The following is a 25606-nucleotide window of genomic DNA, read 5'->3' as shown; positions in this document are numbered from 1 at the left end:
TGACTTTGCGCCGTGACACTGGAGTTTGACTGGGCCGTGATCCGGGGCACTTTTCACCTCAGTAGTGAAATTTGACTGGGCCTCAAGCCGAGGCACTGCGGTAGCCGAGTTTGATTAGGTTGCGAGCCTTTGTAACAGTGGAGTTTGACTAGGTCACAAGCACGGGAACGATACATTGATATTGGGAGCGTTTTTTCCCTGCCGGCTAGTGGACTGTGTGTGTGAGTGCATGCGTGTGTTCATGTGTATCTTTTGTTTGCCGTTGATTTGGAATTGTAAAGTGTCCTTAGGTTTGAAATGATGATAATGATGATGATGATGATGATTTTTCTAACAATATTTTTATTAATATTTTCAAAACAAAAATAACAGACAAATGAAAAAAAAAAAAAAATTATTATTATTATTATTGTTGTTGTTGTTGTTGTTGTTGTTATTATTATTAATATTATTATTATTATTATTATTTCTCTTAGCATGGAGTTTTGATTAACACTATGTGGTGGCCTGATGCTAATCACAGTATATGCTTGCATACTAGTATACTGATATTTCTCTCTTTTATTGATCATTCCTTTTCATTGACCATTCTGTATCCCATGTCTCTTATAGGTGAACATCACAGACTATGTGGTGTTCGAACAGGGTGGCCTATTCCAGACACTGATCCAGGCTACACAAAGCGTTGCTACAGCCACCAAGGCCCCTGTGGAGCGGGTGGCGGAGCGGCTGCGTGTGGCCTTCCTCTCGCAGCATTCCCAGTGCCAGCCCAGCCTGGTCAGTGCCAACAGCAGCGGGGTGTGGATCGCCTCGGGACGCAATGACTTCCATGTAGCCAAGGGCAGCCTTGTCGGTACAGCACTTTTTCATCTGAGAACCACTCCCTGCATAGTTCAGTATTTGCCAGCTTTAACACACTCAGTACAACACACTCAAGCCTTCTTCGGCTGAATAAGGAGTTTTAGAGTAGGTTCCCTACTGAACACAGCTTATTTTGCTTTCATTATATGTATTTAATTTTGATTTTAAATGTTCCCTCAGGGACATATTGGAGCGCTGTCGTACCCAGAGGAACAGCTTCTGCTACTAAATGGGCCTTTGTGTTTTCCTCAGCAGTTCCAAGCAAAGAGGGTATGTGCATATCTGATTGTATTTTCTCTGTAGCTCCCTTTGCCTCAGAGAATTCCATGAAATTGGATTTCTGCTCAGTTTAAGAGGTTGAATGTTTCAGACGAAGACTACCATAAAGTAGCTCACTATCAAATAAATTTACTTTGGTTGTATATCCCCTGCTTTTATATCAAGAGTATAAGCCAAACAATATGTATTATTACTTAAATTTATTATTTATCAGAGTTTCATTATTTTAAAATGAAGCTACCTTATGTACCAGTGGTAAACCAAACACACATGCACTAGATAAAGTAACTTAATATGGGATATTTTTCACTTTGATTTCTTTAAATGTTGAAGTCTTATAGGTAAGCTTGCAGACAACCTTTTACAAATATTACAATATATAATATAATATTAAATGTTAATTATTAATTAAATATTTAAAACACATGTATACACACACACAAATGTGTGTTTGTGTGTGTGTGTGTGATGCCAAAACATGACCAATCACAGATGAAGCAAATAATGTTGATCATACATTGTATATTAAACAATTGTTTATTGTATATTATACAACATATGTCAAGTTCTGGTATATATTAGATGGTAAGTGAACAGTCAGTTCTCGTAGTTGATGTGTTGTATGTGAGGTGAAATGGGCAGGTGTGAAGATCTGAGTAGCTTTGACAAGGGCCAAATTGTGTGATGGCCAGATGACTGGATCAGAGCATCTCCGAAACGGCAAAGCATGTCTGGTGCTCCCAGTCAGCAGTGGTGAGTACCTACTGACAGTGGTTTGAGGGGTGACAAACCATGAACCAGAGATAGGATGTTGGGTGACCAGGGCATCAAAGGCTATCCCGACTGGTCCAAACCAAAAGGAAGGCAAAGGTCACAGAAACTTTTAATGATGTTTACTGGAGGAATGTATCACAACACACAGTGCCACGCATCTTGCTGTGTGTGGCTGCTTAGCTGCAAACCGATGAGAGTGCTCAGGCAAACCCCTATCTACTGTCAAAAGAGGCTACAAATGGGTGTGCGAGTGTTGGAGCTGGACCTTGGAGCAATGTAAGAAAGTCGCCTGGTCTGATGAGGCCCATTTTATTTCACATCATGTAGATGGCCAGGTACATGTGTGCTGTCTATCTGGGGAAGTGGTGGCAGCAGGATGCACTGTGGGAAGAAGACAAGTGAATGGAGGGAGTGTGCTGCTCTGGGCAATGTTCTGCTGGAAGCTCTGGGTCGGGATATTCATGTGACTCTTTCAACAGGATAATGTTCCCTTCTGCACTGCACACATTGTTCGGGAAAGGCTTGAGGAACATGACAAAGAATACAAGATGTTGCTCTGACCTCCAAATTCCTCAGATCTTAACACAATCGAGCATGTGTGGGATGTGCTGGAACAACAAATCCAATCAATGGATTACAGAACCTGCTGCTAACGTCTTGGTCTTGATGTGTGTGTATGTTTGTGTGCGCATGTGCATGCACGAGAGTGTGTGTGTTCGCGTGTCTGCTTGCGTGTGTGTGTGTACATATATGTGATTACACTGACCGGCACTTCGTTGTTTGTCCATTTTATCATGTCCACTTACCTCATAGGTGCACTTTGAATTTCCACTATTGCAGACTGTAGTCCATCTGTTTCTCTGCATACTTTGTTAGACCCCATTCACCCTGTTCTTCAGTGGTCAGGACCACAGGACCACCACAGCACAGGTATTATTTGGGTGGTGGATCATTCTCAGCACTGCAGTGACACTGACGTGGTGTTGGCATGATACTGCGTGTTGTGCTGGTATGCGGGATCAGGTATAGCAGTGCTGCTGGAGGTTTTAAACACTGTGTCCACTCAGTGTCCACTTACTGTGTTAAACACACCTACCTTGTTGGTCCACCTTGTAGATGTAAAGGTGCTGCACAGTTTTGTGTTAGTCATCCTCTAGTCCTTGATCAGTGGTCTGAGCACACTACCCACAGAGCACTGTTTGCTGGGTGATTTTGATTAGTGGACCAACCAAAAAGGCATGCTCAGTCCAGCAGTAAAAAAAAACTCCAACAAGACTCACTGCTGTGTTTGATCCATTCATGCTAGTGTGTTAGCATAGGTCTAACATAGTAGCTTGTAGCTAGAGCATTAGATCAGGGCACCATAAATCACATCTTTCGTTTGGAAAAATATACTTTTAGAGTGTGGAATGCTAATAAACTAAAAATGAAACTTAACATAGTAACATAAGGCACATTTTCAGCCAATCCTTATTTTCGCAGCATTCTAAAATGTATCGAATCAAGACAGCATTGTGTAAATTCTGAATTTTGTGTATCGTGACACCCATAACACAGGCTGTGCAATAGTCTTAGGCAGCCATGGAAATTGTTTAAAAATTGTTTCTTGGCAAGATAAAACTACAATATAATGTTATGTAATAAACTTAAATGTGTATTGTGGTGTTTATCATGTCTCTCTCTGTGTCTCTGCAGGAAGTTTACTGTGGCTGGGTCAGAGCAGGAAAGACCTGTTCTGCATTTGGGACCAAGACCTCCAGATGCGGCCCCTCACTGTCCAGCTCCCCCCAGACGTGGAGATGATCCAGCTCTCTGCCTGCCGGGACGCTCTGTGGGGCCTGGATCATCATGGCCGTGTCCATATCCGCACGCTCTCAGCCAGCTGCCCCACTGGCATGCACTGGACACCCCTGGACCTCAGCCAGCTTGGTATGTAGACACCTCTCAGTACAAAAGATCTGCGTCAATGGATCATGCGTATGCCAAATTTAGACTAGCATAGCACCAGACTACATGCTCTTTACAAGGGTAATTAGCTTGTTGGAATGTTCAGGTTTGAGTTCGGTGTCAAGAAGCATGGTGGTAGTTGAGGATGGTGCCTCAAGACATTGTTGAGATGTGGATTAACTGCAGTAAAATGAAAACACCCTGAGAAGAAAATGTGTTGCTTTCCATTGTACATTGTAAGGGTTGAGGGTGTCAGCAGCCATGTCTTTTTATTTTTGCTCTTAAACACAAACAAAATCTCACCAAATCAAAAATCTGTCCACTTTTTGATGGCCTCTGAACAGACTTTTCAGTCCTTTTCTCAAAATGAAACTTTTCAGCTCCTCAGCCTTTTTCTGCTGCTTGTCCCTCTCCTCTCCATTCCCCATCAGCATGAGCTGGCTCTCATTAAGGGCAGCGTGAGCTCCTGAGCCGAGAAAATGGAAAAGAGAGCTTGTTGCTCCGTCTCCTTGTCACCGCCCCCGCTCCGTGAACGTGAGGCATAGGCTAGTGGCCTCACTGCAGAACAGGAGGAGGGGCCCAGGAGGCTGAGTTTGGGACTCGTGCACTGTCTTCATGCTTCTCTTGGCTGTCATCATTCTCCCGCCTTCTCTTGTGGCTGACGTCCGCCTCCCACTGTCAGTCACAGCTTTCATCGGCGTGCATGACTTGGGCACTGCCTTCTGGCGCTCTCTCGCGGCCATCGTCGGTGCCTGTGGGTCGGACGACTAGTACAGGTTTACATTCGACTAAAATAAGCCAGATCCAATTGTAATTCTTTGTTTCGTTTTTGCGCTCTGTTTACTTCACTGTTGTAGAAGCGTAATCAATGTTCATTATCCACAACTTGCAGAAGTAAGCAGTCCCCACTCCCACAATAGAGTCTGGCTGCAGACATGCACTCTCAGCCAGATGCACTCTCAGCCCCAGTGACGTCATGTGCACATGCACTCGCTGCCACAATGGCAGCCCAATGGCACGTGAACTTTTGGCTGCTGCTTAGCAATATCACTTAATCCATTTTTCGTCCAATAACACGGCTAGAGAGTTACATTTAATGTACTTCCCTGTTGAAAAAAATCATAGAACCCATTAAAAGTGTCTGTTGGTTCCTGGTGGTTTTCAGTAGTCACTAATGGTATTCTTTGTTTTCCTGATAGGTTGATATCACAGTGTAAAAGATTCTGATCGTTTAATCAGGTGTTTTGGGACTGATTCCACATACATTTGATCGTTTCCTAATGGCCTCTAACGGCAACCATCAAGTCAGTTCCTGTTATGAAGCAAAACCATCAGGTTTTATTCCTAATGGTCCTGCAAACACAGTTACGTTGTGATAAAGTACTGTTTTGGTGCCCACAATGTTGTCTGCTTGGTGCTCTTTATATTGTCCTTATGTTGAAATGTAATTACTCAGAAAGTTTTGACAGTGTTGTCTGACATCTTTCTAGGAGGTTGTGACAACGTTGATGAGACAGCAAAAGTAATATGTACCATGTTGACTGTACGTTGTCACAACCTCCTAGAATCCTTGATGAGTTCTTTTTTTAATCAATATTACAGTTTTTGATAACCAGCTCTGATCGTCTTCAGCATGGATTTCATGAGTTTCAGAGGTAGCCTTTTTGTTTTTTCTGTGAATAAACCCGACATTCATGTCTTATCATCGTGGTAGGTTTTATTTTGAACGTTTGCATATGTATTTACCTTATTGACATCTTTAATATATGTTAAGTGTAACTCTTGTTGCCCAGCAGTTCGTAGTTCGCTGTTTTTCCTCATAAAACCGACAAAACACTGTCGTGGCAGAGCATGCACTGCAGCATCAAAAGGCTGGCGGTGCATGTCAGGCTGAGAGTGCATGTCTACAGCCAGACCCTTCTCGTGGCAGGAATGTATTTTGTACGTGGTTTTGGCTGCATGTCACTCGCTACAAACGGCAAGCAACAGACTAAAACAGTCTTGCATTCACTTTCATGTAGGGTGTTTAGAAAGGCAGCAAGTTCCAACACAGGCACTGCAGATACTAAAAGTTTACACATGTTATACCTGCATGACTGTTTTAGTCTGTTGCTTGCCATTTGTAGCGAGTGACATGCTGCCAAAACCATGTACAAAATACAATCCTGGCACGTTTTTCTCTTGCATTGAAAACCAAATTATCACAGAAATGATCTGATTTACCAGCCCTGCCGCACTGTTCGTAGTTTTAAATCGTTAGTAGCAGAAATAGCACATTTCTGAGAGAAAAAGGAGCGGCTGCTGCACACGCATTGCAGCAGTGTGTAATCAGAAGCAAGCAGGTTTGCGCTACCTCTAGGCACCAGTGTTACTAGACCACTGCTCATGCAGACATTAAACAATCATGGTTACATCTTAGTATCTGCTGTATACAATAATGCTTTTTTTTATCTTTTACAGCAATAAAAAGTATTTTCTTCTCAGGATACTTGAATAATATTTGTTTAAAATGTTGATATTTGAATAGCAAATGTGGTTAAAGTGCCCATCTCTAGTCACCACTTCAATGCCTAAAATCAGTACCTTTAACAATCACTGAGTGGCATGTTTTGACATGATGTTTGAATAGGTTTGTCATATGTTAGGAGTCTTCAGGGTGAGACCCGCGTGATGGAACATACGTTGCCTCATGGACCCTCTCCAGTTTCAACCCATCTAAGGTTGCCTGTTGACTGTGGTCCACTGCTGACCTACTTCTGTTGTCGTTTACATTATCAGCCCCTTACAGTACTACTTTTCCAAACAGCAGTCACATTTCTTGAGAACATATTCTGCCCTTAAGCATATTTTGATTTGTGGTTAGGGTTAAATCTCAGAATGGGTGTGTTTTGATTTTGTGCAGTGATGGGTGGGATTTCAGGCCAGTTAAATGCTCAGACAGCTCGGGAGGGTTTCATATATCGACAGTGTCTATCATTGAGGGACTTGTTTATATTTTTATATGAGCAGGTGGTTCTTGCATAACACCAAGGCGAAGGGTCAGGGTTCGAGGCAGAGAAAGAGCAAAGCACTTCTGAAGTTGCTGATCTACTGAATATTGGATTGACTGGATACTAACGATTGGACTAAAAGAATGCACAAAATAGGCATTTCATGAACATGTTTGCTATCAGAAACCTAGATATTCAGCATGTTTCATTTGTAGTACCTTTTTGCATCTCTTTGACTTTTTTAATATTGCATTTAAATTGTGTTAAATGCTGACAGTAGACTGGCCTTTCAAGCTTGAAGGAAAGTTTCACCAATTAAAATTAACTGTCATATGTACACTACTGTGCAAAAGTCAGAGACAACCCTTCATTTATTTAATTTCTTGGCAAAGTGTCCATTAAATACAAGCTATTTATTTTTCAGTGTCAGAAAACAAAGCACAAAACTACACAGAAGCCCCAACAAGTAAATATCATCACATTTTTCAGTACTTATTGTTACCGTTTTGCCTTATTTCCTTTTCTCAGTTTTTAGACAGCTACACATCCCTTCAGACCCATAGTGTTGAGTTGTCCTCTCACAGTGGAAAGATGGACTGAACCACTTGCAGACTTTTTTAGATCTGAAGCAAGAGTGGAGCTTGATTTTCTCTGAAAGATGAAAGCTTTAAGTACTGCTTATTTGATGGTGATAGTTTTGGTGGTCTTCCAGGTTGTGCATGTTGTTAGAAGGCCCATGTTGATTTTTAAAGCTTTTGGAAGCTCCTGTTCTTCCCTTATTTCCTCTTGATTTTCCCCTTCTTCATGCAAGTGGATTGTCTTATATCTAATCCTCTCAGAAATATCTCTGTGCTTAATAGCCGCTTTGACTGGAAATGAATAAACAGAAGACGTTTGCACAGTACTGTGTTTAACTAAGAGACTAAGATGGGTCTAAGAACAATCCTGGAGCTGTTTTCTCTGTTTTGCCTTTTAACCTGCTAAAGTAGCAGACATACACTCTAAATTTTGGCCAGTTTGTGCTAATTGTAAGGGAAGGAAGGCAGCAATCTCTGGAGATAAAGAACTTTAATGAATTTTGATTCCACCAGTGACAAGGGTCTTCACTTAAGTAGAGAACACATTGGTGAAATTCTGAAAAAATGGCTGAAGCCCTTTAACAGCAGAACTAAGACCAGTTCTCACACATGGATTGATTCAGATTTGATGACAATCATTCCCAGCAGCTCTAATAAACTCTGCATGACAAGATTTAAACTCCCCAGTTACATAAGAGTAAGAACATCCTGCAGTTCAGTGTTTGTTTATGGTGTATGTGTGAGTGTGTGGTGCTGTGAAAGGGGTGGGGGTACAGATACACAGAGTCATATGATGGGGGCAGCTGTAGCCTTGCCTGTTTTGGATGGTGTGGATGTGTAGCGGGGTGAAAGATGAGCTCGGGACAGTTTGAGCTTGCAGGCTCATTTTTAGAATGCACACAGACGTCAGAGTACACAGTGTTTGCTATGGTCTTAAAAATGTAGCCCAAGACCTGTTCTACAGTTTTGGAGGATTTAAAATGACACATTACTCCATATGAATTGTATGTCATCGAGGTTGATGTTAATATTTTGTGTGCAAGGTTAGAGCAGAATAGAGTGGCGGTGATATAATAAATGTTATACGTGAGTTAACTTGTTCTCCAACAGCTAAGCAGCACTGTGTACCTAGAAAGCTTTCAAAGGTCAAAGGCCCAAGACCAGAAGTGTGATAACATCTATTGTTCCTTTCTGCTTATTCATGAAGTATTCAAGCTCCTAACACAAGCTAGATTGCTTTACAGCCATTGATTGGGTATATAGCATTTAAATTATGGTTTGATTGAAGTCTGCCCATCATGTTGAAAGGCACTAGATCAGAACGTGATGGCACGGTAGATTCAGAAAGTATTGATGTATTAACTGTCAGCTCACTTGAACAAGAAAGTAGTTGTGGACGATATGGCAAAAACATTATATCATGGTACTTAAGGACATTTTCATGATATGAGACGTAACAATATGTTGACACACCAGTACAACCCACCAACAGTGCTGCATTTAAAAACCGCTGTTAAAACCTGAGTGCAATGATTTTTTTTTTCAGCATTCCACATACTTTGCTGCACTAAATCCTATTTAACTTGGTAATTATACTCTCTTAATACACAGTTCTTTAGTGTTCTCTAAGTCCATGATATGCTAAGAAAAGCACATGTAAATTATCACAGTAATGCTGAAACGGTGTCATGTTGCCCGCCCACCGAGTTAAAAAAAAAAACAAATACAGCACAAATGCACTTACCTGCCTCATGTTATTTATGTCATAAAATTGCAACACAGATTAACCAAAATCAAAATAATACACTTGTCAATCCTGCATTTGAAGCAAAAATTATCAGATTCTGATGCTACTAATTAATTGTCTTTTTTTATTATTGTCAATATCTACAATATACTCAAAGTTTACTGTAATTCTTAAAGATAACAGTACAATGTAATTTTGCCCAACCCATCAAAAAAGTATGCTGTCCCTACTAGGGGTAGGCAATATTGCAAAAATGTCATATCATGATACGAGAAGTTTTCACAAAACACAATATAGATCCTAGTGTTTTGACCCACAGGCAAAATACACCAGTAGTGCCACATTTATCAAAGAAAACTGCCATCAGAAACTTTTTGTTCATCGTACATTGCACATACTGTACTACACTAAATCCAATTAAACATGCCTAATTGTGTTCTCTTTATAATGAAACATTCAGTTGGTCAGTGTTTAAGTACAGACAATATCCACAATAAGCTCATAAAAGCATTTTGTTTATTACAAACACACACTGATCACAATAATGATAAAATATCATATTGCCCACGTGTAGTCCGAATCAAGCCTTCCATTGTCATTACTTTTCAGGAACGTAATTTCCAATTCACAGATTATAAGGCAGGTTCCTTAACGTACCATGGATGCAGTCAGTGCTGATTACAGATTATCAATTGAACAGAAAGTACAAGGCATCATATCACAGTATGACAAAAGCCACTATCATTTTCTGTATAAGACTCTCTAACACTGCGTCATTAAGTTATCCAAGGTTATCCAAACACATCAAACCAAACCAACTTGCTCCTCAAGGCCCCAAATCCTATTGTATATACCCCTATTGTTGTGAAATACGAGATCTAGAAACTTGGCTGGGAAACCATTAAATGAAGATTTAAGAGGATACTGGACAATGATGGTGCTCCAGTCTCATTGCTGTGTTGGTCTTAGTGCTGATTTGTTAGCAATGCAAGCCTGTGTAAAATTATTGTCAGAAGCTTGAATCACTTTAGACTTTCTGTAATCATGCATGTTTACTGCTCTTTTGTTTACAAACATGCAAAATATCTAAATTCACCAAGCGAGGGTGCATGTTTTGGGCTTGCCTGAAATGGCTTTACCAGCCAAAGGCTATTAGTAAAACAAGAGACAAATGTGCTATGTTAACATTTCAAGGCCTGGAAAGGGGGCAGTCTACAAAAGGAGGGGTCAGCATCCCTGCTGCCAATCACTTAAGGTTAAAAAAATCCTTTGCTTTCCATTTTTGGGTATTAGGTCTGTATATAGAATCATTTCAGGGACAAACAAACGTTGGTTTGAGATGGTGAACATACTACGGTAGTTTTGTGGCGGACTAGTGCTTTAGATATGGAGCCTGTATCTTCCTCACTTGATTAATTGTTTCATTCTGTCTCTCTTTTTTTTTTCCCCCCTCTCCTTTCTTTCTCTCTCCCTCGCTTATGCACACATGCGCAGGGCACGTGAGGCTTCTGAGTTTTTCCTGCGGCAGTCAGAACGTATGGGCGTGTGATGCCAATGGCTTGGTGTATTTCCGAGTGGGAACGCAACCTCTGAACCCCAGCATGATGCTCCCAGCCTGGATCTGCATTGAGCCCCCTGAGCAGGTATACAGTCTTTATGACTTAAGTTTAAACACATTTAGATTTATCCTGTCACATACTAGGGCTGCACAGTATAACCTTTGTTAATTTTCAGTACAGCATCAGCTTTTGTGATACTGATGCAATATGCAACTGAGCCTCTAAACTGTCACTGAATGGTTATTGTGTGCTATGAGCATCATGGCCAATCACCTATGTTCTTTGGATGAATCAAGTTGTGAAAGGCATAATAAATAAATAAATGTAAGCCTCACCACAAGGATTTACTAATCTATTTTTGGAACTGGACTGAAAGGAGTCGCAGAATATAGCAGTCTAACTGCAGTATAGTATTTTGTCCATAACTAACACCCCACCTGGTTGCTTAATGCGCCTTGAGTATCTTATATTTATTTACTTATATTCATTTTATATGAATAGATATTAGCCACACAAAAATGCAGTTGTAAATGCACCCACATCAAATCCGTTTGGGAGGAGGTCTGTCCGAGACGCATTTTAGCCAGACATCATACAAGTGTAAATTCATCTGTCTTGCCACGTCACATCTGACGGCCAAAACCCCTCCCAATACTGTGACAGCACATCCTACTGTTGATCTGAATATGGAGAAGAACTCGCCCACTGTACTGCTGCCATGTAATCGAAGCATCGCTGCTCTCTGTTCAACTCTTGACTTCACCTCATTGTTTTTCATCATCTTGCAACAATGCATTACATTTTAATATGCGTGGTCCATCACTGTGATGACTAGTACAGGAGGCAAATTACTCTAAACGGACATCTGGCATAAGGAAATGAACAGCAGTATGCAAAATTGTGATTTTCAAGGCAGCAGCCATATTCTGAATGGAACAGGGAAAACAAGGAGTAACACAAGGACGTTGTCATTTTATATGGCTTATTTGCATAATACACAGCTGTAGCACTTAATATTGTAATAATTTCCCAGTGATGTATAATTCTAGAAATGTGACCAAATTTGGGACATAACTCAAAATTGTAATAAAACCTAATAATGTAATAAATTGCCTAATAATGTAAAAGAATGTAATTGTAATAACATTTTTACCAAGAATGTAATATCTTATTACATCATTGGGAATTTATTACATTTTCAGGTTAATCATATGTAATACCGTATTACATTATTGGGAATTTATTATATGGGTGACACTTATTTTGAGGGGTCCCTTTTAGTTTAAATAAACAATCAACAGACTCTCAGTAACAGGTCAGACAGGACAGCCAGAAGTCATTACATTTCAATGAGAGGCAGCAATGCTAATATGAATGCTTTCTGAGAAAGATGTAGGTCAGTCGTGATCAAGTGTTAACAAAGTGAGTTTAATCCTTTAGCCTGTTAAATATTTCTGGTCAGCTAGAGTATTGAAATAAAAAGTTAAACTTATACACCCCATTTCTGGAAAAGTTGGGACATTTTGTAAAATGCAATAAAAAGAAGAATCTCTGATTTGTTCATTCTCTTGAACCTTTAGTAAACTGACAAAAGGACATAGAAATTACTTTTAATGTTTTGGCTGACCAACTTAATTGTATTTTGTAAATATAAGCAAATTTTAAGTTTGATGCCTGCAACACACTCAAAAAAATGTTGGGACAGGGCAAAATAAGGGTGAAAAGTTTATAGAATATTCAAGTTACACCATTTTGAAATAGGTGAATAGGTAGGTCTTTCACCATCTACCATACATAATATTGTGAAAAGATTCAGGGAATCTGAAGAAATCTTAGTCCGTGTAGGGCAAGGCTGGAAACCACTGTTGAATGTTGTGACCTTTGAGCCCAACATGGAGAAACAGTCATGCTGCTGTGTTAAATATAACCACATGGGCTCAGGAGTACTTTGGAAAACCATTGTCACTTATCACAGTCTGCTGCTGCATCAACAAATTGCAACTTGAAACTATTACGCAAGGAGAAAACCATACATCAGTTTTATGCAGAAATGCTGCCAAGTTCTCTGGGCCAAGCACATCTCACATGGTCGAAAGACAGTGGAAATGTGTGCTGTGGTCAGATGAGTCTGTGTTTCAGGTTGTTTTTAGGAAAAATGGATATTAAGTTCTCCATGCCAAAGGTGAAAGGGACCACCCAGACTTCTATCAGCGAAAGGTGCGAAAGCCAACATCTGTCATGGTATGGGGGTGCATCACTGCTCACAGCATGGCTGACTTGCATATGTGTGAAGTTTCGATTTACGTGGAGGCATTTATTGGGATTTTAGAGAGACGTGCTGCCATCAAGAGGACATGGTTATTTCAGAAAGACAAGCTAGGCCTCATTATGCACGTGCTACAACAGCGTGGCTTCGTAGACACAGAGCACGTGCTTGACTGGCCTGCCTGCAGTTCAGATCTGTATCCTAATGGAAATGGACGGCGCATCATGAAGAGGAGAATCAGACAATGACAACCACTTTTTTGAGCAAAGATGCCCCTGTAAACAAGTCTCTGTCTCCACTTTTTTGAGTGTGTTGCAGGTATCCAAGTCCAAAATTGTTTATATTTACAAAACACAATTAAGTTGGTCAGTGAAAACATTGGAAATCTATTATTTATACTTTTGTCAGTCAAGAAAAGGTTCAAATTAGAAATTCAAATTAGATTCTTGTTTTTATTGCATTATACGAAATGTCCCAACTTTTCCAGAAATGGGGTTTTGTAAGTAAAATATGTTATAAGTATTTTCAACCATTCTCATAGAGATGTTGTGTCAAGTACCAGTGCAGAATTGAAGAGTGCTACACGTGCCATACATGCATACAATTGCGTTTTGATCTGACTAAACAGAGGCACATTTGATCACAAAGTGTAAATGCATGTGGTTAAAATTTTATGTGGTTACAGTCCAGATAATGGTCTCCTGACGTGACTAGGTGAATACATGGTCTAAACGCACCCCTTCCATTATTAGAATGATAGTTTATCAGGATGAATGCTTAATGCTTATTTTTGTGTTTTTTCTTAAATATCAGTGTGTTATTATTTTACACAGTATTGTTCAGCACTAATTTGAATTGTGATTCAAGACCTTTGTTAAAATCCAGGACATTGCCAGCAGACACTTTTCTCCATTACAGGGAGATTCACTCGAAAGAGGCCCTGAATATTCTGTTGTAACTTTCGTTAGGATGAAGCAATCTGAACCAAAATACGCTACATACCTTGACGTATGTGTAATCAATTGCATGCAATGCTGGAAGTGATCTCTGTCAGACACATGAAGGGGTATGGGGGTACGCACCTGGAATTTGCAAACGGAGGTTGAACGTCGCAACGGCTGTCCAGCGCCTACCTCATCATTTCGACACAGGGGCATCCCAGCTTGTTCAAAGCTCCATATACTGAGGAGCACATTGCACGTTGTTTCGTTCAGATTGCTTCGTCCTAGCGAGAGTTATTACAGAATATTTGGGGCCTCTTTCGAGTGAATCTCTCTGTGCTTAAGAGATGTTGCCTTAATCTGTAACTGAATTGTCTGCCTAAAACCAAAACCTACGCAAATGCAATGGTTTATTATTGTCATAGTAGTTTATCCTAGTTTGGAATAAAATACCCTTATTTTGTATATTAAGATATACATTGAAACAAGTTTTCTGAAACCGAGGCTTAAATGAATGTTCCTCCTGTGTTGTGTTCTCTTGAGCAGCCTGTTGGTGTGCACTTGGTGAGGGTTCAGACCAGTCCTAATGACCGCATGCTGTGGGCTCTAGACAGCCGGGGTAACGTACACGTGCGCACTGGCATCACTGATGAGATGCCAGTAGGGACAGCCTGGGAGCACATTCCTGGTATACCATCACTACACCCTCTTACTGCCTTTCCTTTCCTTTTTTCCCTTCAAAAAATCCTGTACTGTCTGTAATTTATGACACTCATGACAAATGCTTTGCTGTCTACACTGAGAATGTTCTGAATAGTTGCTTCAGAGCTGGATTGCTATATTGTGATTCAACAGTTTCATAGTGGGATTTGAAAGAGAGTTGAGCTTGGCTAAAGTATCCCTTTTTACCTCCATGCTGCAGGTCTCCAGGCCAGTCAGCTGGTGCTAAGCACCAGAACTGCCTGGGTGCGCTGTCCTAATGGCGAGGTGGCCAGGCGATATGGAATTTCAGAAAAGAACCCAGCTGGGGACTACTGGAAAAAGGTACCAGGTCTGGTCAACTGGCTAGCCGGTAAGTGCTAACATGAATATTCTGCTGAAACTATAAACAGTAAAATAAAGACATTGAGAGGTAGCATACACACTTATATACATAATGCTGGTTAGCATTTACCAGCTGTCATTCATTTTTAATGATGTTAGCATTGTTGAGTATTCCTTTAAGGTGGGGTGCCCAGTTTTATCCACAAAAGGGGAAGCACGTATGTCTAATCAATTGAAGTTGAAGAATAACTCATTAAACAGGTAAAATCAGGTGTGCTCCACTTGGTTGGAATGAAAACCTGTTGTCACACTGGCCCTTTGTGGACAGGACAAGATTGGGCACCCCTGCTTTAAGGCAGTGGTTCTTAAACCTGGTCCTAAATGCAGTAAAAAAAAAGGTAAAACGTATTTCGCACCGTATTTGCATGTGTCCACTTCAGAGATCAGGTTTGTCTTAAAATTAATAGAATGGATTTTATTACTATTATTTTTTTGTCACTACTGCATCTTCTGATACTTCAAAGAATATCACTGGTGATGTGTCCAGAAGCTTCAGCAGATGTACTCAGAGACTACTTACTACCATTACTGCTACTAATAACAATAGCAACACTTTTTCTTCTGGTAATTTTGAGACAGATATCTACACTGAAGCAGAAATTGGGGCAAGCATAGTGATAGAGTGTGAGTGGAAGCTTAATCCTTGTTGAATAAAAGAACATAACAAAATTCTGTAAAAGTTGTGGTTGTATTATATTTTCTCCTTGAAATTGGACACAAAATTGTAATTAATGCAGTAAGGAAGAATGTAATTGTGAATGCCACATGAAATTTACCGTCCAGTGCCACGATAGCTGATTAGGTACATATTTCTCAAATATGTTTTGAATTCGAGTGCACAATTCCACTTTTGATCCTGAATTTCCCCCTGCTTTAGTTTTACCCCTTACTTTGGTCTTCACTATTTTTCATTACCTTAAATTGTTTTTTAATCTGGCATGCTGGAATCACCAATTTAGGTTCATTTCAGCATCAGAACAGCACAGTATGAAAAGTTTATTCACATTAAAAAAGTTGAAGATGCTGTTGAAAAGCGTTATTTGACAAATAAATTTGTTAAAGCAAATTTAAATGTTATTTTGAGCTACTGTTTATAACGTTATTTTATATTGTTTTATCTTTTATCTATTTACGTTTTAATGATGGTTGTTATTCTCAATACATGGTAACCAGGACTGTCCTGCAAGGTTTTATTCTGCACTTTGGGTGATGGATGGGTTCAGTTTCAGGTCATTTTCGGACAGAATTTTGTTATTGCCGGGTTATAGTCAGACTCAAAACATGATGATGTGGTTCAGGTTGTGATCAGACAGAATTTTGTCAGACTCTAGTCACGTTTGGCATCTACAGAGTGCTAAAATTGATGATGCCTCTTTCTTACAGTGACTCCCATGGATGAGCTATGGGCTGTTACCCCAGCTGGTGTTCTTACACAGCGGCTCACAAAGACCCTGCTGCACAACGCTGGCAAAAACCATGGCAACACAGGCTCTCTCAGCGGGGAGGAGCTTGAAGAGGAGTGGGAGGTGATTTAGACACTTTGATTGAAACAATTCAGTATTAGCTGTTCTTGTAAAAAACGGTTCTGTTTTGTTTGCTAGCGGGCACTTTACTGTTTTTGTTTTTAACCTGTGTACAGAAGCAAAGGGATCGAGTGCACTGAGTTGTACAATGCTGTATTAAAACTTTGGAAAGTTGAATTTAGCAAGACAGGCTCAACAGGGTCAGTTGTTTTACTGTCTCAGTGCACCTTGTGACCAGAATTTTTGTTTCATTAGCTTGTTTTCACCAAACCCCTATTTATTTTTTTAATGTAAACTAGCAAGATTCATTATTTTATGGTTTTCAAGATGCTGAAAAGGCCTGGTTGGTACCCCAGTGCACTTAGTGAAAAGTTTAATGTGAGTTGTTATCTACTGAATTTTATCTGTCACAACCAGAATCCATGTTTACTAAATGTGTCAAAGTAAGGTTGCATATCTAGAATCAGATTCGCTTGCCAACAAAAATGCATTTGTTATAAGGTCAGAGACAAAAATGATTCAACATGCTGGTAAATATGGCTCCTGGTTTACATTAGAGGATATTTGCAAAGCAAGGCTGTTTAAGGGTTCAGACTAAAATCTGGCCTTTAACGAAGGTAAGGGAAGTCGGATTGTTTGTAAATAACACTATTTAAATACTTGACGTGAGTGAAGTCATGTTAGTGTTTGGCACATATCTGCACTTGTGTCAAATAGAGAGCATGGTCTTTTACCTCCATGTTCACCAAGATAGCATTATGTATTGGAGTTCGTAAGGTAGTATGAAATTGACAAGAATGGTTCAACTCTTAACTCATATATTGTAAAAAGTTAAGTTTGCTATCATATGATTTTTGAAAAATGAAAACAGTTACAATATATCAGCAGCTATCAGAGAATGCGCTTAGGCGAAACAGTTACAGCACATGAGGCCTTGTTCACGTCCCAGAACATGCCATCCTGAATTCAGTGAATTGATGATCCACAGCCTGCATAGCAACCGGAGACGTCACCATGGTGCTCAGAGGACCGCCTAGCTAAATATGTTTACAATAGCAAGTAAGACGAACTAACCCATCCACTGACTACAGCCTCTCCTGTGGATACAAAGCCAAAACAGAAACAGGATCGGCTTTGGAATCAGGCTTAAGCTAAAGCCATGTTAACACAGGAGTAAAATTACTGGGGTCTTTGGTCATTTGTACTAATTTGATCATCTTTGGTGTGCCATTCTTTGACTGGATATGTCTATTTCTATCATTTGCACTCCTGCAAATTCCTGATGCTGCAGCTTAACATATGGAATTTCAAACACTCACCTGCCACGAGAAACCTTCCACCTTGCTGGTGTACAGAGACTGTGGCCCATCTGCTATCCCGCATAATCTTTGTCAGCTTCTAGCCCTTTATCAGTGACTACAGAACCACTGTTGGTTGGATATTTTTGGATGATGGACAGTTTAATAACAATAATAATAATAATAATATCTGTTCAGCATTGGTCATGTGGTAAGAAACTAGGTTGTGTTTGGCAACAGATGTGCGACAGTCTGTAACTGTATTACTATATTGTGGACCTGTAACATAGGTGGACCAAATAAGTGTCAAGTAAGTGGAAGTACACTGGGTTTCTGATGAAGTACAGGGTGAGTTTGTAAGTGAAGTTTACCGTAATGTTCATACATGATTATAATGTCGGAATTTTGGAAAGTCTTTTTTGTTGTTGTTCTTTCAATATTATTACCACTGACGTCTATAAATATTCACACAAGAAATGTCCACACAAGACTGTTCACATAGGACTGATGTCTGAAAATGATCAACATTGGTAATAATAACAGAGAACCCCAGTCGGTTTAATCCTATATGAATAGGACTTAAAAGGAAATTCCACTGAAGTTTTTGCATAATTTAATTGTTGACATGTTAACAATGTTGTTCAGAGTGGTTTGAGAAACTTTGAGAAACTTGCCAAGTAATGTTTTCTTTACAGTGGTGGTGACTGTGGTGAAATGTTCACACAAATATAGTGATTTTATTTGATATCTGAAACAAGTTTTATTCTGTGATGTTGATGCTGGTGAAATAGTGTAAATGTGAAAATGATAGTTTCCTTGAAGGGCCCATATCCTACATTTTTCTTGAATTTTTTCCAACTGAATTTCATTTATGATGTTTGTGTGTTTTTATTTACCACCACAGTCATGACCATGACCATTTTCCAACATCTCTTCAACATATTTTTAACCATGTTTATGTAATAACTTTCTGTGAGGAAGCTTTTAGAGGCATAAATTGCCTTGGATGTCTGGTTCCTATCAACACCACTGTGAGCAAATTTGACTCCATGTTTCTCTACAATCAAATCACTGTCAATGACTGTCCACATCTCAACCATTTAATTATGCAAAGCTTGGTGATATTTCCTTTTAAGACACGCTTACGTAGATATTCATGTACCTGCTGTTTGTCAGTTTAAACAACATCCGTGCAGGACAGTAGAAAGGGGATGGATAGGTGCGTTTTTCAGCTCTTTTGTTCATATATTCTGTTCAGTAATTTGGTTCATTTTTTTGCAGTAGACGTATTAGTGCTATTGAAAATCTTATTCGACTCCACACTTTTAAGCTGCTTGGTTGACAGAAGCTATCATAGTCTGTTTTCAGTGAACTGTATTTTAATGCTATAATGCATTTTTCATGTAACTCGGTATAGAGAATGCATCTTATTAATGAATGAATAAGTGTATCATAGCTAATTTAATATGAGGCCAAAATAACGGTCTGACATTTGATAATCTTTGTCCTTTTCTTCCAAGCCTCTGACTTTGACTCATCTGTAAAACTCCCCTTTATGTTTTTGACTACAGACGCCTCAGAAATGTCATTATGCAATTAGCAAGTAGGAATTATCATACCAGTGTACTGATAGTTTCTTTTGTTCACTGTTGTTTTTCCTTTTACATATGAAACTTTGCCTTTAATTCAGTAATTCAGGGGGTTACCCTGCTCCTCTTCTCCTCTGACCACAATACTGTTGCTGACAGTAAAACGGTAAGCTCTTTCGGACTCGCCTCAGAGCAGTGACACTACGTCTGTGTGATTTGCCTGATATCATTAACCATGCTTTTACCTCGCTGTATTTACTTCACGCATAGTCTATACAAACCTCCAAAATTAAAGAAGTTTACAACAAAGATGGCTAAGCCTCATTATTACTGCCGCAGGTGGGTACAGGCACTGAAAGAGACAGAGGCTCAAAATTCCAGAAAGGTGTTTTTTCTTAGTTATTTTTGAGTTTTTGTTTTTGTTTTTTGTTTTTTCCAGAAAAAAACATGGTTTTGTTGTTGATGCTGTTGTTTTTGTTTGAGTTTTTGTTTGTTTTTAACAGAAAAACGTGGTTTTGTTGTTTTTTGGGGGGCTTCTTTAACACACGGTTTGTGTGCACTGTAGCTGACTGATGGAAAAACCTCTGCGGTCTCACTGAACTTTCAAAAATGAACAGTTCTTGCAAAAATAAACGTTTAATATTTTCACCACGACTTTCACACATTTCACTGCATCAGATATACATACACACGCATCTTTATACAGATAGAACTATTCACATATGTACAGTGTCTCTCCTCCTGCTTCACTCCACCACCCCCCACTGCTGCAGCCTGAACTCTGGTGGTCTGAGGAAGCGCGGCAGTGACTCCAGCTGCTCGGCGCGCGCCGACAGCAGCGTGCGCGTGCACAGCAGGAGCAGTGTGGGGGGCGCGCGCCCGGACAACCATCCGTACGCGCGCTCCCCGAGCAGGCGCGTCCACTGCGCGGCGTCCTCGAGCAGCTGTAACCTCTTGCGGAAGCGCATCGCGGGCATGAAGAGCAGGAGGTAGCCGAGGCACGCGCGTCTAGCGCGCGCGTCCCTGTCATCCGTGTCCCCGCTGCGCTCTATCTGCTCTAGCAGGCAGTCCAGAGGTGTGTTTCCCGCGCCGTCCGTCACGTAAGGGCACGCGCCATTCGCCAGCAGCGCCAGCAGACACTCGGCGCGCGCCAGCTCGCACGCCACGTGCAACGCGCTCTTTCCGCCGCTGTGCGTGCAGCCACGGCCATCCAGGAAAGCGCGCCGTTCGTCCTCGCTGAAGTCCGCCGCGGCCTCCAGCATCACGCCGAGGATGGCTACGCGCTCGTGGCGCACGGCGAGCGCCAAGTGCGGCGCGGCGGCGTCCGTGCACGCGCAACAGCGGAAGCTCGGGCTAGGCGCTTCCAGGGCGCGCGACGGGTAGGAGCGCAGAAGGTGGCGTGCGTACGCCTGGTGGTCGTGCACGAGCGCGTAGAGCAGCGCCTCGCAGGGCGCGAAGGCGCGCGCGCGCCCGTCCTCCTCCCAGTGTAAGGCCTCGGTGGCGCGCATCTCCTCCAGCAGCCAAACGGGCAGAAGGTCGCGCACGGCGCGGTAGAAAGCGAAGGAGCTCCGCTTGCACTGGGACTCGGATTTATAGTCCTCGCGCGCGCGCCATGCCACATCCAACGGCATCGTCACTGTGCCTCTGTCAGCTTCTCCAAAACACTTCTCAGTTCACTTATGCCCTCTTATTTTTCTTTTGTCTCTTTTGTTTTATACACAATGTTTTTTTCGTTTGTTTTGACTTTCTGGGTGACACCGAGAACCTGTGCAGTCTTTCTCTCTACTGACTGCAGGTCGTCTAGGTTTCTCTGTTGTGGTTCTCGAAGCTCCGGCGCGCTCTGGAAGTGTCTCCCTTAGCCAGAACGGCTCCTCTCCTCCTCCAAACCCCCTCCAAACGCTGGGCGCACGGTTTTTATACTCTCATGTCCCTCCTCCCCCTCCACCTGCCCTCAGGGGCGGCGTCATATTGGCCCCGGCGCTGTGGCGTCACGCGGCGGCAGACCGCCCCGGTCTTTTCCATTTTAGCTGAGAGCTGCAGAGTGTCCCGCATAGAGCACATTCACTACGTGCCTCCTTATCTAATAGTGCACAGCGCTGAATGCTGGAGCAGAACGAACGAACAGACTGCTGGGGCTTCTCACTTTACTGCTATCAGTCACTCCATTATATAAACTAATCAACAGTGTCTCTGAAAGTGTTCAGAATGTCCTTTTGGCCACATAAAGCACTGCTAAAATATTAAGAACGTTCTGTGTAAAATATGTAATCTGATACAGGTCTGTATTAGGCTATGTATTATATATAGGCTATTACATTAACATGTACATTAATAATGAAATTAGACGTGGTAGCCTCTCCAGACATAAAGGTAACCAGTTGATCTTACTTTCCACTTTTTCTTCAAAAGCTTTCAATTACAAAGTCATTCTATTATTTATGCTAAATGTTTTTTTGTAATATAATGTGCCTATATACAGTATGTCATATGGATCATTTAGAAATAATACACTAGTAACTATCAGCTAAAAGTGGAATAAACAGCAGTTGCCTAAAGTGTCTACTGTGTGGGTACATATTAGCTCTGTTGGTGAACAGTGCAGCTGCAGGAGGTGAAGGCGTGTGCTCAGGAATCAAAGGCTAACTATGTCACCTAGTGGATGAACACCGAATAACATTTAGTTTTCAGTTTGTAAGGGACAAGTTTTTCAACGTTTTTAAACAGTGGTTTTTCCAAGTGTCCTTGTCTATTCAGGATCCTCTTGGTCTAAAATTAGTTTTAGTCAGAGATGTGATCAGTCACAAAGCAGTACAGATGCTGTCACAAACATAATCTAATGAAATTCAACACAAAAAGATTTAGAGACTAAATGTTAATAAGGAAAAATCCAGATTCTTTTCTTCACAAAGATACTTAATAGTAAATGTATTGTGGTTTGGAAATACAAATATAGTTAAATACACGTAACTGAGTAAATGCAAATACTACACACCTCTGCTACATGTTTTTCTTTGATTAAGAATGCCAGGATACATGCAAAAGAAAAAAGGTACAACAGTGGTCAGTTCCCCTGGAGCAATCAATTGGTCTCAAGTGAATAATCTCCTGAGAAATACATATTAACTGCTGAGCTACCAGCACCACTAATTTTAATTTGGCTAGCTTTTAAAATGTCTTAGCCCAGTCTTGTCTCAATCCAATTCACAGTCAACCAGAAAGTGAGTCTGTGTTTTAAAAACACACATGAAACTTCTCCCTCCTAGCTAATACATTGCTTATTCTTCCCTGTATTATCTTTTTTATCTTCTCCCTGTTAATCCACTACATTCACATTACCCACCTGAAGTGGCACAAATCTGATCTTTTCAAATCAGATCTGAGCCACTTTCAGCCATTTACATTAACATGCATCCTGGGTGATCCAATCAGAAGTGGACAGTGCTAAGTACAGGTGTGAACTGGGTACAGTACGTCTTGGAGGCACATTGTGATCCAATCACTCAAACCACCTTCAGAGGTGGTCAGAGATGCATATGACCACATAACATTTACAGGGTGAACGCTAAAGCACAGAGGTTTAGAAGACATTCAGCTACAGCTCACTCAGCCAATCGAAAGACTACAACGAGACATAAAGCTTGACAAGTGAGCTCTTTGGATGCATTAGCCTCGCATGTGATTCCTGCTGTCACTGTGCTACAGAGACTTGGTGAGGCAGATGAGGAGCACTGATCAAAACTATGAACTGTTTGTTCACAAGTTGCATTAGCGTCATGCGGTCTGAAGGTTTGTAACAGCCCTTTTATTTACATGGATTCAGGGTACATTTGTGTCTGACAACTAACACAGCGAGAGACTGATGTAGTGAATGTGAGCTGTACCTTTCCTCCTGTCACTAAATCCAATCACTGGAGATGCTTTCGAGACATTTAGGCTGTGTTCAGACCGCAGACAAATTGGATTTGTTTCTCAAATCAGATCTTTTGAGACAACTGTCCACGGTGTTATTTGCAAGTGATCAGATCAGATTTGTGTGTCCAGACATCACCAACCTGTCTATGCTGTGGTAATGACATACGCGTTAATAACTACGTAGCTATGGTGATGCAGATTTCAGACAAGGATTCAGGAGAGATGGAGGTACATCATCTCGCCCTCCAAACTCTTCAAAATTCTCTGGCATAAGCATGAATCTTTGGCACTTTTCTTGATTCCTCACAACTTCTGCCACTCTGGATTTGACATCTTCGTTTTTGGTGCGTTGTGAGTGAAGCAAAAAATCTGATCGAAATTGCGTGCCAAACCACCCCTAAATGCGGTTTGGATCCAATTTGTAATGTGTTTTTTTTGTTGTTGTTTTTTTTTTTTGGCTGTCCAGAGTATCAAAAATCAATGTGGATACAATCTAGATATGCCAAAAATCAGATTTGGGCTGGCAGTTTGAACAAGGCATTAAAAATGGCAGGTGTGAACGGCTGCATGTCTTGCTGTCCACTTATGATCAGATCACTCATGATGGATGTTAATATCGAGTGTGAACAGGGCCTGTGGTCCCAGATCGGATACATATCCAATTCATAGTCATGCGACCTTAATGAGAATTGTCAGATCAGAATTCATGTGGGGGTTTTGTGAACCATCAAGTTGGGAAGATTGAAGCTGAGCAAAAAATCAGTTATTCAGTAAGGCTTGTATTGTGAATGTAACATAGATCTTTGCTAAAGTGGGTTCAACTGTCTTGCTAAGAGCAGAAGAAAGATTCCTCTTTCAGTTTTTCATTTATTCTTTCTAACAGTTGATTAACTGAAGGGATTAACTCTTGTGGGTGGGGCCACAGGGGCACTGGCCCTAGTAAAAAGCTGATTGAACCCTTAGTGCCCCTTTCCTGTCACTCACCACCCACAAGCATATTACTGGTTGACATGCAAACTTGACGCCTTTCAGCAAAATTCACCATTTTATTCCCCTCATGTGAATCGTGTAGCTTGGTAGAGGTTTTAATTTTGATCTCTGCTGTCAACAAGGCCAGTTCAGAAGAAGAATCCCCCCTTCCCCAGCAGAAGATCATAGTCATTTATATACACATATAGTAGTTTTAGATACGTGACACGTGAAAAAGTTTTGAGAGTAGTTTTCATATATAGCCTAAGATTACACTCTTCAATAGCTTTTAAATTGTGTTGTAAAAATGTTAATATGTGTAGTCTACATTAACATATTTTAGCAACCAAGACAAGCAGCCACTACTTTATTTTTGCCTGAAATTGATGTAGATTTATGTGGACTGTCTGCTGAGAGCTAAACAACTGTCTACATATTACATTACAAGTGGCAATCTTCAGGGTCCAAGCACAGCATGCCTAATGGACTCAGTCAGCCTGTTAGCAGATCAAGCACTGATGATGGGTGGATTTTTTAGAATGGCCTCTGTGTATAATAACTCTTGAGTAGAACGTAAAAGCAGATGTCTGCCAAAGCCTCGTGTTTAGATATTTTTACCATGTCTGCTACTTGTAAAACACACTGAATAATGCATGGAATGAGCTATATCAGTAGTGTGTTTGGTGCTTATAAGTGTTATATATTGAGAATAAATGTATTTAGAGATATTATGAGATAATTATAGAGCTCTTTGAACTTGAAAGCATTCATTTGGCCCCTGAACAAAAACTATGGCCGCATTATGGCCCCACCAAAAAAAAAAAATGCTGTTGAAGGCGTTGTCTGCACAAACAAAAACATTCTGTTGTCCCATTGTAGCCAACTGACATTATGCCATTAGCCCCAACCTGTTGAACCTGCACAATCTGCAAATACTGTGCAAATATTTTACTGCTAGGAACTGCTCTGACTCACATTGTAGCAAACCATATACTTGGTACCCAGCTTATGTCTTGTCTGACAGAAAGGCTACGTCACCATTGGTAGCTAGGGGCTTTTTCCTTCAGCGTAAAAGCTTACGTTTCTCCATCCTCCGCCATGGCTGTCACACAAAGAGACAGACACAGCATACAAGCATCATTTGACTGCCTTCTTAAAAATATTTCTGTTTTTTTTTTTTTAATAAAATTATGTAACTTTTCTACTTACTGCAAAGCTCTTTGTACATAGCTACACTTTACTTTTGGTTCAGCTAAAATTTTGATGACA

General features: G+C 40.7%; 2 protein-coding genes across 3 annotated transcripts in view; one reads left to right on the top strand and one right to left on the bottom strand.

Annotated features, from left to right (window-relative positions):
* Positions 1–19640, top strand: part of tecpr2 (tectonin beta-propeller repeat containing 2) — a 37171-nt gene extending 17531 nt beyond the window's left edge. For both annotated transcript variants that reach the window (XM_036592719.1, XM_036592720.1), the window contains 7 exons: positions 613–853; positions 1042–1131; positions 3610–3843; positions 10671–10819; positions 14489–14630; positions 14865–15014; positions 16430–19640. In XM_036592719.1, the coding sequence (XP_036448612.1) occupies positions 613–853; positions 1042–1131; positions 3610–3843; positions 10671–10819; positions 14489–14630; positions 14865–15014; positions 16430–16581 (1158 nt within the window). In that variant the 3' untranslated portion in view covers positions 16582–19640. The remainder of the gene's footprint in view (positions 1–612; positions 854–1041; positions 1132–3609; positions 3844–10670; positions 10820–14488; positions 14631–14864; positions 15015–16429) is intronic.
* Positions 19641–20076: 436 nt separating this feature from the next.
* ankrd9 (ankyrin repeat domain 9) lies at positions 20077–21384 on the bottom strand. The gene has a single exon (XM_036592721.1). It carries the CDS (start codon positions 21085–21087, stop codon positions 20203–20205), a length of 885 nt encoding a protein of 294 aa, XP_036448614.1. The 5' UTR covers positions 21088–21384; the 3' UTR covers positions 20077–20202.
* Positions 21385–25606: the final 4222 nt, after the last annotated feature.

Source organism: Colossoma macropomum, unplaced genomic scaffold (genome assembly GCF_904425465.1).
Source record: "Colossoma macropomum unplaced genomic scaffold, Colossoma_macropomum, whole genome shotgun sequence".
Lineage (NCBI taxonomy): Eukaryota > Metazoa > Chordata > Actinopteri > Characiformes > Serrasalmidae > Colossoma > Colossoma macropomum.
Note: the sequence above shows the minus strand (reverse complement) of the source record. Positions and strands in the feature narration are given on the sequence as shown.

What these genes read in the sequence shown, in the direction of transcription:
- ankrd9 (XM_036592721.1), bottom strand. Translation starts at nt 21,087, where the DNA reads ATGCCGTTGGATGTGGCATGGCGCGCGCGCGAGGACTATAAATCCGAG.